A 15500-nucleotide genomic window follows, 5' to 3' on the forward strand; every position below is an offset into this window, starting at 1 on the left:
TTAATTATTTCCAACAATTGTTGTTTGCTCCATTTCTGTACTTTTTGCAAACGTCCTAGGTTTATCTATTTCATGATTTAAAGAAAGTTCACGTTTCAAACTATTTTCATTTTTACTTGAACTTATTTCTCGTTGTTCTTCCATGTCTATGTCATCTGCTGGATTGTCTTTATTGCCGTAAAGCGCGGGATATTCTGACATACATGTCTGCATCATTTTAAATGCATCATAACAATCTGAACCTTTTGGCTCAGCGGTAGAATAATGAAAACAAGAAAAAGCATCTCTAAATTCTAATCCACAAGGTCCAGTGGCCATGCCTCCTAAACAAGGGCAATTCCAATTGATTTCTCCATTTGGTAAAAGTAAACCTGGTCGTGGTTCCGGTTCAGGGAGATTTATTTTACTCGGGGATGAATGATCTTCTTTGGTAGCAAAAATGATGGTATCTTTTCCTTTCGTTTTAATGATTGACATTGTAAAATTAACTTATCCTTTCACGTGTTACTGTTTATGTTTACTAATTAATGAAAAATCACATCAATATTCAAATAAGTTACTTACTAAGTGAATTGTGATATTTACCTTATGAATAATTTTTTTCAAATAAATTTCAATCCGAAAAGTAATGAAAATGCTGAAATTTAAATTGTATAATTAACGAAATGTTATTAAACTTCAAAGGCTCCTAAATGTCAAAACGAACTATTTTAATTTAAAATTTGGAACAAAAAACTGGTCAATACTATAGAAAAAAACAAAATTTGAAAAAGATTTATGCAAAAAATTGTTAGAAATTTTGCAAAAAAACAACTATGATTGAGCTTAAATTTTTTTTTTACTCACCAGAATATATTTTATAGTGAAAATTTAAATATATCATATATTTTTGTAACGTTTAATAAAATAATAAAATATCTTGATAAATAAATACTTACCAAACAACCCGACGATGATTAATTCTAACACCGTATCTGTAAAATTTCAACTCTAATCTGAAGGTTTCAAAAACTAGTTGTTATAATGAATTAAAAAAAAAATGTTTTTTCACTACTAATTTTTTCTCTTATCATGAATTAAATCCTAAACCGGCCTCTAACAATTTCTTATTCAGAAACACGAAAAGCCTCACACCAAGCACGCATTTAAATTTAAATATCTATATTTCATAGGTTATGCTTCTATACGTATATATATCGGATTTATAACCACGTTTATATCAATACAGCACAAAAAAATAAAAATGGTACATACGAATAAACTATCACGCCAGCTGGTGGGAAAAATATTTCGTTGATTGCTGTCTCAAAATTATATCCGACATTATTTCAGATGTCACTGCTGATGAATTGAGCGGTAATTTGATAGATAATTTAAGTTAAGTATACTCGATATTTGAGTTGTATTTAAATTCGAACTATTTATGATTTTTTAAAGTATTTTGAGAATAAAACATCATTTGCTAGATTTTAAAAATTATTTTCTATGTAATTTTTTGTATTAAGAAAGAATTGAGAAAATTTATTTTAGGATGTTAAAGTATTAATCTTTTGGCAAAACAAGTCCTCCTGTTTTGACTATCTAATCACACTTTTTTGACTAAAGTATTAAATAATGCCACATATTCTCTAAAAGCTGAAGAATTATTGATGAACTTATCCCTATAAGACCGAAAAATAATGTTACTTTACGGTTTGAAACTTCTATTCAAAGAAAACGCAACAAAAAATTATAAATTTTATCGATTATATTTTGTGTCTCTTCTTATATGAATAAAATACTTTTCAAAAAATATATTAGTTTATTAAATCACCGTTTTTGATTTATTTTATTTTTAAGGTGTACATCGCTCAGTAGTTCGATTAATTTGATGCTGTAATGAATCTAACGTTTCTTCAGAAATAGAATGGACGTATCGGCGACTTAAATTTATAGCTACCATAATGCAACAAAGAAGAAGAGGACCAAAAATAGCTCCTTCAACCCCTAAACAAAAAATTCCTCCAGCTATTGATAAACCTGTTAAATACGGATGTCCTGCACTGTTCAACAAAAAAAAATAATCAAATAATAAATTTAATATAGTCAATTCAAAATCAAGATTTGCTTAATAAATTTTCTCACCCCTTAATTTCCTTATAAAAATCAGTAATCACTATATTATAAGGCAAAAAATGAAACATAAAAAATAGAATAGAAACTATTGGTTTTCGAGTAAACCAGAGTTCAATTGTGGCAGGAATACAAGCTAAATATGCATCCAGAAATGGTACTGCTGCTAACATAGCAGCAAAGGCTGACGGTAAATAGATGATTTTTACATAAAATAAGTTATGAATAAACCATGTCCACAAGCCAAAAAATGATGCTAGCTTAAAAGTTGCAGCGAAAACTTCAATGACAGCTTCTTGAAGTGCTACTGCAAACCTGTAAAATTTCAAAAATTGATTATATCATCACATGCTATAAATAGTATAATTACTAATTATTTGTAAAAGATAATAGATTTCCATGGGGCTCGTTTTTGAAAGTTTTTTTTTTTTTTCAAAAACCTATAAAGATCTAGTTTTTAAAGCTATGTAAGAGAAATAAAAATGGAATTTTAAGAACATCTTTTAAATAAAAATATTTTTATTGAACGTATTATTGAGAATTATTTTCAAAATGATACCCGCTCTGAGAACTATTACAGTTACATCATTCAAAAAATTGTATCAAATTAAAATTATATATTAAGATCCACGGAAAAACAATAATACCACCGTTCATCTAACGATCTAAAATTATAGCTTAATATTAGTTTACTATCATTTATTCTTTAATTATGTATAGAATATCATGAAATACTTTTACAGGTTTTAAAGTACAGATAATGTTCGATCTTTTATAATTTTGTTATCAAGATTCACGCAGAGGTATATATAATTCCATAAATCTACAATATCTCTACAATGTAGATAAAGCTGATTTCTGCAACAATTATTCTTAGTTCATTTTTATACAAAAAAAAAACAATTACATGTGTTGAATTTTGGATCTATCGAGCTTCATAAATAATCTTTTAGCATTTTCTTTGTCAGCATTATTCTCACGCTCATGAGTAAATATTTTTTACAAGCTTTTAACATTTCAAGATAACCGTGAGTAAAATGAGCATTTTGCTCATAACGTGAGTTATAACGAGTTAAAATTTTACTTTCAAAATAAATTATCAAATATTTTCTTAATGCTTCTCAAAAAATATCAGCACTTGGATTATTGCGGAAATTAAGGCATAAATGCAAAAGACCACGAGTTCGGAATTTTTTGGAGTTGTTCGTGTATCTTCGATAATTTACAGTATTCCATAAAACATTAGCGCGAAAAATGAGAAAATTTCTTATCATAGCAGTGAATGTTGCTGAAAAATTGTCGTAAATAATCTAGCATTTTTATGCTTTCAACTGGTGACAAAGAAAACTAACTACTACCAACATATTATTATATGAAAATAGAAGAGGATATATTAAAATACTCACCGATAGAAGCTAATGGGACTAAAAACTGCAATGAACTCAATAGGTTTATAAGTGTATCCACTTGAACTAAGCAGATAGAATAATGTGGTAAAAAATACAACCTATAAAAACAATTATTAATTTAACTTTAATTTCAAGCAGGCTTATGCTATTGAATAGAATTATATTTACAGTGCTTAAACTAAAACTTAAAACAGCAGATCCACTGATGAAAACAACGGAAAGTAGTTCTGTTAAAATACTTAAAACTATTGATAAATTTCCTCTAATAATGCTCCACACAGAATCAAGAACAGACATTAAAATACCAACATTATCTTTAGCAAAATTTTGGATACTACTAATATTAAACATTTCTACAAAAAAAAAAAAAGAAGGTTGAGTTAGGAATTATATGATACTGATTAATTATTTAATAAAACTTTGACATTAAATGAACTTACGGCTTGGTGATTTTACGAAACTTTCTTTCAAACTTTCCCACACTGAAAAAGCAGCATCAATATCTACTGATGGGCCAATTGTATCTGAATTATCGTGTGACATCATCCAAGCTTGATAAAGGCGATCCCATAATTCTAAAACTTTTCTCTCCATTATTTCAGCTTTAACTGGTTCTACATCTTTGGCAACATTTTTAACGGCATGGGCAATAGCACTTCTACCGTATGTATAAGCATTATCTAAAACACTGTTAACAGAGTCTTCCCACTGTTCTGGTACCCAGTCAATATCAGGATTATGAACTAACGTCGAATTAATTATTTCTCCTGTTACTTGAATCAAATGTATGCCCTCCGCATAAATCTTATTGGCAAAAATTAAATTCAATTGCAATTAATTGAAACACATATTATAAAATGTATAAAAATTTATCTTACTTGTATGATTATAAATATAGAAGCACAAACAGAAAATATCAACAGAAAAAAAATCACAGCAATTGTTGCAACTGCATCTACAGATCGTTTCAATATCTCCTTCATTTTTTTATCAATTATCATATAAATTTTATATAAACCTCTCACATGGGCTGGAATCAAAGCACTTTGCCTTTCATAATACCACATTTTAGAAGATTGAATCATCTTATTTATATGACGATGAGTAAAGCCCCAAAATTCAAAATACTTTCCTATTTTTTTGCCAACATACCAAGCTATTGGAACTGTCAGTATAGTTAATATCCATTTATGCTTCCACATTACCATTCCTACACACAAATAAAATGCTCCATACATATATTTATTTGTATCGGCTTTATGATTTTCATGTTTTATTATATGTTTGCTAAATTTCCGCAAAAAATAACGTTCATGAATAGGTTTTTGGCCGGTTGAAAAATTAGATTTATCATCTGATCTAAATTTCAACAAAATATCCTCTTTGCGATCCGTATCTAATGACATTGAACTTTTCAAAAATTGTAATGAATGCTTTTTTTTACTATGTACAGAAGGTGATACTTTTATATCTTCAGCCACGATAGGAGTTGACGTATCATCGATGAAAGTTTTATCTTGATCGTGTTTTTCATTAGTTTGTATAGAAGATTTATAAATTTCTTTACCAGTTAAAGCCAACTGTAGAGCTTCAGTGAAAGCCAAAGATGTACCTTGAACTTCCTTATTATCTACAATAAGTACAACCTCATAGATAAAACCAATAATAAATAAAATTTGTAAAATACAAAATATTATGCTTTGATAAGTTCCTAATATATTCGATACGTAAAAGCTAAATATAAGCCAAATCACAAGAGATGCATGATTAAATGAAGTAGCATTATTTTGACTCCAGTGGAAAAACAATATTATTAGATAACTTATAATACTCGTACTGATCTGCAAAAAATTAATTTAATTAATAATCTATTTTAATATTGTTGTAATTAGTAATAATTATAAATTATACCAGATAGATATTACAGTGGGTGACAACTAAATATAAAAGTGAATTACTCAATTCAACAAAGCGCCATATAAGACATGTCATAACGTTGGGAGTGTACCAATATATTATAATAGCAAAACTAGATGAAATTATGATAAGTTTTACATATTTAATATGTCCATAGAGGAAAGAACCAATACATTCAGAAATGGTATCCATAATTTTTATAGGAACCATTGTGAAATTTATGAGTAATATCTCATAAAAATTTTCTGTTTCAGCAAACCAAGACTTTACAGAACTTGTAATGTATAATTTGAATGGAAAAAGAACCGAACCACAAAGTAAAGCCCATATTAATGGTTTTACAAATGGTTGAAAAATCATGTAAAGTCCATACCCAGCAAAGCAAACTAAGCATAGAAGGAACAACGCTACTGCATTGTAAATACTCTGCTTCAAAGCTTTTTCGTGACCAACACTAAAGTTGGATAATACATTCAATAAATTATCTATAGGAGTTCGAGGCACTTCCATATTACTGAATTTTTTTAATCCAATTTTTGTTTTTATTTTATTTATCAAAACATAAACTTTTGGATTAAGTATTACAAATAAAATTTAGTTATATTGAAATATCTTTTTAACTTTATCATTAATAAATATAATAGATAAACGTGTGTCACTGGACATAATTGTTTTTTATTTAACCCTTCGTCACTCGCGTCTTTTTTAGTTTCTCGCTCGCACTATAGTGAGTCTCTATAGGTTGAGTAGTTGTTAGGCGGCGATCTGCTCATGACGCGAGTGACGAAGGTAGTAGTATTAGTATTCTTTAGGCTCTGGGCATTTTTCCATTCGGCCGCTGTACTTGATGCAGCCGATGTACGTGACGAAGGGTTAATATTTTATTGCTTAGAAAACATCTATTTATATAAATACAAATTTTTTTCGGTAAATACATGCATGTTCATCTATAAAAATAGACTGTTATTACGAACTTAGTTGACGTTAAAGTTTTGTTAAATAGTTATAGGTGATATGCCTCCATCTAGTGCACAGAAGTTCCTTCGCATGAGAAAATAACCAACTGGAATCGTAGAATGCTGAAATCCATCCAACTGAACTGATTCAATTTTCAAAATTTCAAAGCTATTTGTTTTACATCGATGTAATATGGATCCATATAAATGACAAATTATAATGTTATACACTGCTGTGTTGTTTCCTAGGGATGTTAGGGATGGGCGATATTAGCAAAAAAAATCGACATCGGACTATCGATTTTCGAAATTTTTCACCATCAAACCATCGATGTTTTGACAAAAACATCGAAACATCGATTGTAGACATCGATGTTGAAAATAAGCGCGAAAATTCGAAAAAATTATAATTACAACCAAATTTGGCGTAGAAAGAAATAATTTTACATTATTACGAATCATAATCTAATCATTAATAATTCCACCGGCACACAAAAAAAAAAGTTGTCAGTACTTTTGACCGGACCTACCTATCTTTATGTATTTTGACGCGCTGAATCCAAGTCTGAAGTCAGTTTTGCCCGTACACCCTCAAAATTTTGAGTAAAATCCAAAAAACCCAAAATAAGGCAAAAAATTGCGAAAAACTGCAGTCACAGCGATGAATAAAATTTTGTGGACTCAAATCACGCATGATTTTTATGAAATTCAATTCACTGAATCTGAATCTTAGTTTGGGCATTTCCGGTGAAGATTCAAAATTTGGCCGGAAGTACCCAATTAAATCTCCTGTTAAAAAATTCTATGAAAATCAAATACATCGTCTCACACCAAAATATCTCAGGAAATGCCCAAACGCAGCCCCTGTTAAAAGCGGAACTCAAAATTCCAATTTTAAAAGGTTCTCCACGGAAGTTACATTTTGGCACACCCTAATATATATATATATATATATAATATATATATATATATATATATATATATATATATATATATATATATATATATATATATATATATATATATATATATATATATATATATATATTTATTTATTTTGGAAAAAAATTTTCAAAAATGCCAAATTTGTCAAATTTTGAATTTTTGAAAATTGTTAAAAATGACGATCGAAGTTAAAATTTTAGCTCAATTTTTTTTGTATGATACATAGTAATCATCTAAAAAATTCTGAAATTTTTAGAAGTGTGTTTTTTTTTTCAAAAATATCAATTTTTGAATTTCAAAAAAAAATTTTTTTTCGTTTTTTGCAACTTCTAAATAAGGTAAAGTTATGCAGAAACATAGTATTGTAATTTTGAGGATTAAAACTTGAATTCATCACGTGGAAATATTGAACAATAAATTAATTTCAACTTTTTTTTATTTTTTTGACATGATCTCAAAGTCATCCTGAACGCATGGAAAATCCATGAAAAAATTTTCCACTCAAATTAAGAAGATTAAGTTCAAATATATTTACTTAATTCAAATAAATTTTTCTATATGTCGGATTTGGAAAACTACAATTTATTATTTAAAAGTATACATAGTAATGACTGTCAATTAGTTTTTTATATGAAAAAATTTTTTGAAGCGCAAAAACGTCAATTGATCAATTCATTGACGGAGTATATGTATACAATGATTATACATGTCTTATTATAATTTGTGAACGTTTAGATTGATCAAAATGTGGTTTGCAGTATTTAAAAGAGTTTCACTGAGATTAGATTTTCTGAAAATTCAAACTAAATCGGTCGAATAAGCTTAGAGAAATCTTAGAAATAAAATTCACGAAAATATTTTTTCTTTTTGTATAATTTTTAAACTATAAATGAAATCTAGATCATTACTGAGATCAAAATTAATTGACTTGTCAAAACGATTTCGGGTTGGAAAACTTTCAAAAAAGTGTTCCTTTGAAATAAATTTAGTTACTAAGCTGATCGATTTTTAGAATTTCCTCGTCTATAAAGAACTGCGCCGAATATCATAAGCTGAATCGAAATTTTTATTAACTTGTTACGCAAAAAATATTTCCTGAAGAAAAAATTTCATAAATCATGGACATTTATAGGATCTCTATGGGTTTATTGATTGACAAGATTTTTTACGGAATTTATTCATGTGTTTGTTCGATTTCTGAGATTTTTTCAACTTCCCGCTAAGAAAATTAAAAATTTTCAAAAGTTGGGAAGTTATTGCTTTTACCCCGTTTTTCGAAAATCAAGTTTCCAACGGATGCTGACAGTTTGAGGTCCTAGGAAACTTCCTCAAATGTTTCCGCGGTGATGTCCGTATATCTGTATGCGCGCGCGCGCGCGCGCACGTGTGTGTGTGTGTGTGTGTGGCCATATGTAAACTGCTTATAATTTTTGAACAGCGTGACGGATTGGAACCAAGCTAGTAACGTTTTAAAGAGTTTCATCAAACTTAGATTTCTTATGATTTTGAACCAGTTTGGACCAGTAGATTTCGAGAAATCCCAAAAAAACTAAAAAAATTTTTTTTTTCAAATGTGGTTTTTTTAGAATAACTTTTAATCGGCTCTACCGATCAATTCCAAAAACTATTCAGCTCTTAACTTTTAAAAATCACCTCGATCACCACCAGTCCGGTAAAAATCGGTTGTTTCGTTGGTGAGTTATCGTTGTCGAAAGAAAACCGAAAAAAGTCGTGTTTTTTCGGAATGACTCCGAAATTCTTAGTTTGATCAATTTAAACTTGAAGATTCTTCATGAGTGTTTTCTTAAACCTCTTTCGGAGAGCTCAAAATGACACGAAAATTATATTTTTGAACAAAAAATAGTGTTCTATGAAACTCATGTCAGACTTTTGAGCTCGAAAAGCTCAAAAGCATAGAAAAGCTATCTCTTTGAGTTAGGAGAGCTCAAAATGACACATAGATTGTATTTTTAGGGTCAGTTTTTCAATCAAAGGTAAAATTTTATCCAGGATAAAATTATCATTGACAGTTTTGCCAGTATATTTATGTTACGTCCCCACCTGCATTCGCAGATGTCTCTATAGTAAATACGCGCGCTAATTCAAAACTCTAATAATTATACTATAATTTCATAAATATTCTTATTTTATAAATAATAATGTAAAATGATAAGTAAAGAATTCCAAATGTTAAATATTAAATACTAAAATATTAGAAATAGAAAATGATAAGAAAAGTGAAACTCAGCCAACACCTGAGTAAACAGAATATTTTTAAGTTCACATTAACATTTTCTCTCGAAGAATGTTAATGGAAAAACTAGAATGATTCATTGTAAGACAACTAGCGTTGAGTACACAAGGTATTCGAGAACATTCGAGGAATGTTCTAAATAAACAAACGATAACGAACGCTCGCGTGTCCTGGACTCTGGAGTTGAGTCAGCGTGCGTCATCCGAGTGGGCCTCGGAAACGCCACGCACATCAACTCAGGAGAACAGGACGTTCGGGGCCCGATACGCAACCCTACTCTTCCCAGGGCGCGGCCCTTGGACGAGGACATATAAGCAGGGTGCACGGGTAGTTCGGGGCTCTTCTTAATCTTAAAGTTACGCACTTAAGACTCTTCATAATTTATACTTGTCGTGAGACTATTAATTCCGGTTACGAAATACCATTACGTACTTCACGGCAGTTGTCAAATCATATTAATTAAACGTGTATTTTAAATAGTTAAATAAAGCTATTTGTTAATTAAATTCACCGAAGTTAGTTATTTCGGAGTTAATTCGAGAACCTCTACTTACGACTCTGGAGGTCGTAACATCTTTATCTCCAGCTCTAGTTGTTCTACCGGCTACCTACAAACCTGTGAGGAAACCGGGACGTAACAGTTATATGTATGAAATATATATATATATATATATATATATATATATATATATATATATATATATATATATATATATATATATATATATATATATTTAATCATTGGATAAAATTTCATCCTGGATTGAAAAACTGGCCCTTCCCTGATAAAAAAAAAGTATTGAGACAAAGAAAAAAGTATTGGTTTTCTAGTCAATCCAATACTTTTCAATACTTTTTTCTTTGTCTCAATACTTTTTTTTATTCAGGGTTAAACTCGAAGAGCTCAAAAACGTAATAAGTGCAATTTTGAGCGCTTAAATATGGAATTAACGGGAAGTTGCAGGGATGGCTTTTAGGGTCAACCGTTTTCCTAATTTTTTTAATTGAGTCGTTATCGTAGGAAATTACTTTTCCAGTTCTGTTGAAAATGCACTCATACCGAACTCTTGATATCACTTCAAACCTGTCAGATGATATACTTTATGTTTACATATCCTACACATAAGTATGTACTGAAAATAACTAATGCTAGTGAATTTTTGTACATTTTTTCATGTTCAATATTAATTATTTACAATAATATCTGAAATTATAAGGTGAATTTATTAATTATGACTAATTGGATATACTTTTTTAATGCTATTTTGATAATTTTAATAATATTGATTACATTTGAAATTTATACACATTATGAAATCTATTTTCTGTCGTAAGTTTTAATAAACTTATTATTTTTTTTTTTTTTAGATTTTAATTTTAATTTAACATAAAAATATAACCATTTAGAGATTGAGACAGTTGATACAAACTTTATTGGTGGGCTGAGGAGTCATGTATAATTGACCTAAACTTACAACTTTCAAATGTTGAATAAATCCAAACAAGTCAAATGTCTCAGTATTCGGATAAAAATAAATTTTTTTGACACCTTGCATGACATGGAATCCATTTTCGGAAAATCTTCCAGATCTATAACTTGAAAAATCAAACCATACAAATAGCTGAATTCCGCAGAGAGATTGAAGAGTAACTTTATAGTCAATAGAATCGAAGGATACTATCATTTCACAAGCTGGTAAGTCGAAATTTTTGAGGGCAGAAGGATAAATATAGTTAGTTGGTGCTATTTGGTTTCCATCATGGTCTTTCAAGTTCATATCAATTAGACAATTCTTTTTCGCTTCAATTAAGGTAGCACCGCAAGAGGCATTTGTGAGTGTTTCTTCAAGGTTTACCGTTGATAATTCATAAGCTATATTTGCATTAATAGTAACATTGTTGAATTTTTGGGTAATAATGTTAGAAAATCTTTCTTTCTGTACTTTGTGGACATTGATTTCGACCGAACAATTATATCTCGGGTTCAATTCATCGGAAACAATAAATATTGTTATATCATTAGTTGGTGATAATCTTGGACTTATAATGATCGGTGCAAAAAAATTCTGAGCAAAATAATGAAGTATTTTCCAGCTGCCCCCTTCGTCAATTGATGACCATGAAGGTGCGGGCCAAACATCATTTAGTTGCCAATAAAGTGCGCCCATTGTATTACCTTCACCCGAGTCATAAGTATAACTTTTGGCTTGGCGATATGATTCTGTTTGTACTTTAACAGATTGGGCTTGATTTATTTGACTTAAATAAATATAATTATCAAAATAATTTAGTGCATCAGTGGTTTCGGGAAGTTTTAAATTTTTTGTTATCAGCGATTTCATAAATTCACATCCACCCGGCAAATGTTGACGATGTTGCAAAAATTGCGAATCTATAGTTAAATCTTTTAAATTATTGACTACAGTTTTTAAACTGTAAATTGATGGCAACGATTGGAAACCATACTCTGACGAAAACCGTGGGCGAGGATAAATATTAATATCCCATCCATTAGCTAAATAATTATAATAGTGAATGTCTCCATAAAAAGTAGAATATGGATCTGTTCCAATCCAACCATTCTGATCTGCCCAGTCTCCATTACTGGGGCTTGATACGACAAAAGGACGGGTTGAATCTAATTTTTTAACTTCTGATTTTATTAAATTTACGTACAGTTCAATGTAATCATTTTTGTAAATTTTTTGCGTTCCAGTACCATACCAATTGCCGTATAAAGCTGCTTCATTTTCGTTATTCCCTGCCCAAATAACGATTGATGCATGGGATTTGAGTCTCCAAACATTCTGCTTAACTTCCTCTTTTACTGAAGCTAAAAATTCAGGTGTAGTTGGATACATAGAACAAGCAAACATGAAGTCTTGCCAAATCATCAATCCTAATTCATCAGCTAAGTCATAAAAAAAATCAGACTCATATACACCACCGCCCCAAACTCGAAGCATATTCATATTAACTTGTTTTGCTGATTCCAAAAGATACCTTGCGTATGTCTGATTCGATGATTTACTTGGATATATACTCATCGGTATAAAATTACTACCTTTTGCGAAAATTGGAATCTCATTAATTTGAAAATAAAAACTCAAACCTTTTTTTAAAGGTTCCTGGACTAACTTAACTGTTCTAAAACCAATACGTTTTTTACGTATTTGTACACCACTTTTGGTTTTCAATTTGGTTGTTATATTATAAAGAGTTTGAGAGCCATAACCGTTTGGCCACCAACGATGTATTTGACTCTGAAATTAAAATTAACGATTATTATCTTGAGATTCATTTTTCGAGAGAGCATTTCTTTTTAGATATTTAAAGATCTACTTTATCTTTTCGAAATATCGCCATGCATGCAAGATTAGTCGATGGAAGACACTGTCATACCTTAATACTGACCAATTATATATATACAGAGTGTCCCAGAAGTAACGGACGCTATTGCAGCATCTGATAAACAAAATAATTCTGAGACGAAAAGTCCTTAGCCATTTTTTAATCAGACTAGTGTCAAGTCAAGTGCGTTCCAACGAAGACGCTTGCACGTGTGAATGTGTAAGTAAATATGTGTGACTACGTTAGCTATAGAAACTAGTTAGTCATACAGTTAGTTGTGTCTTTGTTTGGCACATACTTTACTGGACACTGGCGCTCGCTCTCTAACAAATAAAGAGACGTTATTTTTAATTAATAATGAATTATCTATGCGGTTAATTGAAAAATGGCTAAGGACTTTTCGTCTCAGAATTATTTTTTTCGTCAGATGCTACAATGGCGTCCGTGACTTTTGGGACACCCTGTATATATATCTATATATATAAAAATGAATCCCTATTTCCCTGGGTCACACCATCACGCGTAAACGGCTGGACCAGTTTCACTAATTCTTTTTTGATGTGTTTGTTATTGTCAAGAGAAGGTTCTTATGAAAGAAAAAATTAAGAAAATTGCGCCATATAAAATCTATATCTATATTTATAAAAATGAATTGCTATATGTTAGTATCGCTAAATCTCAATGTTTTATAAAAAAAAAAAAAAAAAAAAAAAAAACATTGAAAAAAAATCATAAATATTAAAAAATCGAAAAATTAAAAATTAAAGTGCAGCCAACATGTCATCGGGAGGTTCTGGGTTTAAGAAGGGTTTACATTTTTTCTCTCTCTCGTCCTCTATTGGACAAACGAAAGTATCTCTGTCATACTAGTACAACTTATGGAATCTTAAAACGCATTTTATGCATAAATAAATGAAAATTTTCTAAAAAAGCGCTTCGCTCTTCGATAGATAATTTAATTATCTATCGAAGAGCGAAGCGTTTTTCTCAAAATTTTATCTCATTCATGAACAAAACTCGTTTGAAAATCAACTATCAACCGCTCTTAAATCCCAGTCCGAACTATCCGAATTTTTTCTCACATCTATCTATCTTCTATCTTCTATCTATATATATATAAATAAATTGTTGTGCGTTAGTCTCGCTAAAACTCAAAAACGACTGGACCGATTTTCAAAATTGTTTTTTTGTTTTGTTCGCTACAGTTCAGAGATGATTCAATAAAAAATTTTTTTTGAAAACCCGAAAGTTCAGCTAAAAAAATCACTATCATCAATCATCATCAAATACACAGTAAAAAATTTTGCGTCATTGCGTCAAAAAATTTTGTGTTAAAAATTTTTATGTTAAATATTTAACACTTTTTTGTGTTAATTTAACATTTTTCTGTGTTAATTTAACACAATTAATGTTAAATTTACACATAAAAGTGTTAAATATTTAACACAAAAATTTTTAACACAAAATTTTTTGACGCAATGACGTAAAATTTTTTACTGTGTAGTAAAAAAATATAAAAATAAATTGCTGTGCGTTAGTCTCGCTAAAACTCAAAAACGGGTGGACCGATTAAAAAATTTTTTTTTTGTTTTGTTTGCTATAGGTCAGGGATAATTTAAAAAAAAAAAATTTTGGAAAACTCGAAAGTTCAGCTAAAAAATCAAAAATTTTTAATTTTGTATCGGAATCGCTATTGTTACGCTTGAGCCTCAAGGTTGCAAAAGTGTACCAAAATTGTTCAATATGTAGGAAGATACGTACAAGTATACTGCAGAGTTATACTATTTACTTATATTCAGTTTGTAAGACATAACTACAAATCTCAAGAAGAAACTCAAGAAGAACGTTTGTCATTACTTTTGTTTTGTTCGTGTTTATTTTCATATTGTTTATATCTATCTATATATATAAAAATGAATAGCTGTGCGTTAGTCTCGCTAAAACTCAAAAACGACTGGACCGATTTCAACAATTTTCTTTTTGTGTTGTTCGCTATAGTTCAGGGATGTTTTCGAAAGAATAAAATTTTTGAAAAACCCGAAAGTTCAGATAAGGAAATCAACAGATCTAAAATTGTTAGTCGGCTATCTTCTGTATATAAGGACAAAAAAAAATTTCATAAATTCAGTGTTCATTTTTGGAATCTTGATTTTCAGACGATAATGAGAAGCGGGTTTCATTTAACAACTTGGCAAAATTCTAACCGCACTTCATGCAGCCAGTATTTATTCTTTATCGAAGTAGATTAGAGTTTAAAAATTGATAATCGCTGTTCGAAAGGTGTAATAAAATATGTTGTAGGTGATATGAAGTTCACCGGGTCAGCTAGTATATATATATTAGGGTGGCGCAAAAAAACCGACTATTTTTTTTTTTGTCTCGAGTGAAAATATGTTAGTTTTTGATGTTTTAAGAGCTCTCTCCAAAGTACAGCTTAAAAAATAATTTTTAAGATGTCGCTACAAATTTTTTTAAATTTCAAAAATCGTCAAAAATCGAATTTTTTTTTTTTTTTTTTTTCTCGTTACGGTATAATTTTATAGACTAAAAAAAAAT

At 29.6% G+C, this 15500-nt stretch overlaps 3 protein-coding genes across 4 annotated transcripts in view; all 3 read right to left on the reverse strand.

Moving 5' to 3' along the window:
• Positions 1-477, reverse strand: LOC123258471 (mitochondrial intermembrane space import and assembly protein 40-B-like). Its single transcript, XM_044718539.1, has one exon. It carries the CDS (start codon positions 475-477, stop codon positions 1-3), a length of 477 nt encoding a protein of 158 aa, XP_044574474.1.
• Positions 478-1796: 1319 nt separating this feature from the next.
• Positions 1797-6586, reverse strand: LOC123267856 (transmembrane protein 245). Of its 2 annotated transcripts, none has more exons than XM_044732746.1 (7): positions 5433-6586; positions 4400-5362; positions 3962-4325; positions 3690-3874; positions 3519-3619; positions 2125-2427; positions 1797-2037 (listed from the first exon to the last, which is right to left on the reverse strand). In XM_044732746.1, exons 1-7 carry the CDS (start codon positions 5946-5948, stop codon positions 1980-1982), a joined length of 2490 nt encoding a protein of 829 aa, XP_044588681.1. In that variant the 5' UTR covers positions 5949-6586; the 3' UTR covers positions 1797-1979. The 2 variants fall into 2 exon arrangements, with proteins under 2 accessions (XP_044588681.1, XP_044588678.1); XM_044732743.1 differs by having other exon boundaries at positions 1797-2042; positions 5433-6582.
• Positions 6587-10900: 4314 nt separating this feature from the next.
• LOC123258543 (beta-mannosidase) overlaps positions 10901-15500 on the reverse strand; it is a 32882-nt gene continuing 28282 nt past the window's right edge. The window contains exon 9 of the mRNA XM_044718659.1: positions 10901-12856. Coding sequence (XP_044574594.1) covers positions 10997-12856 — 1860 coding nt within the window. The 3' untranslated portion in view covers positions 10901-10996. The remainder of the gene's footprint in view (positions 12857-15500) is intronic.

This window comes from Cotesia glomerata, linkage group LG1 (assembly GCF_020080835.1).
Source record: "Cotesia glomerata isolate CgM1 linkage group LG1, MPM_Cglom_v2.3, whole genome shotgun sequence".
Classification (NCBI taxonomy): Eukaryota; Metazoa; Arthropoda; class Insecta; order Hymenoptera; family Braconidae; genus Cotesia; species Cotesia glomerata.

What these genes read in the sequence shown, in the direction of transcription:
- LOC123258471 (XM_044718539.1), bottom strand. Translation starts at nt 477, where the DNA reads ATGTCAATCATTAAAACGAAAGGAAAAGATACCATCATTTTTGCTACC.
- LOC123267856 (XM_044732743.1), bottom strand. Translation starts at nt 5,948, where the DNA reads ATGGAAGTGCCTCGAACTCCTATAGATAATTTATTGAATGTATTATCC. An exon ending in TAAGTTTTAGTTTAAGCACT is followed by an intron (nt 3,620 to 3,689) that starts GTAAATATAATT and finishes TTGTTTTTATAG; the next exon opens with GTTGTATTTTTTACCACATT. An exon ending in TTTTATAAGGAAATTAAGGG is followed by an intron (nt 2,043 to 2,124) that starts GTGAGAAAATTT and finishes TTTGTTGAACAG; the next exon opens with TGCAGGACATCCGTATTTAA.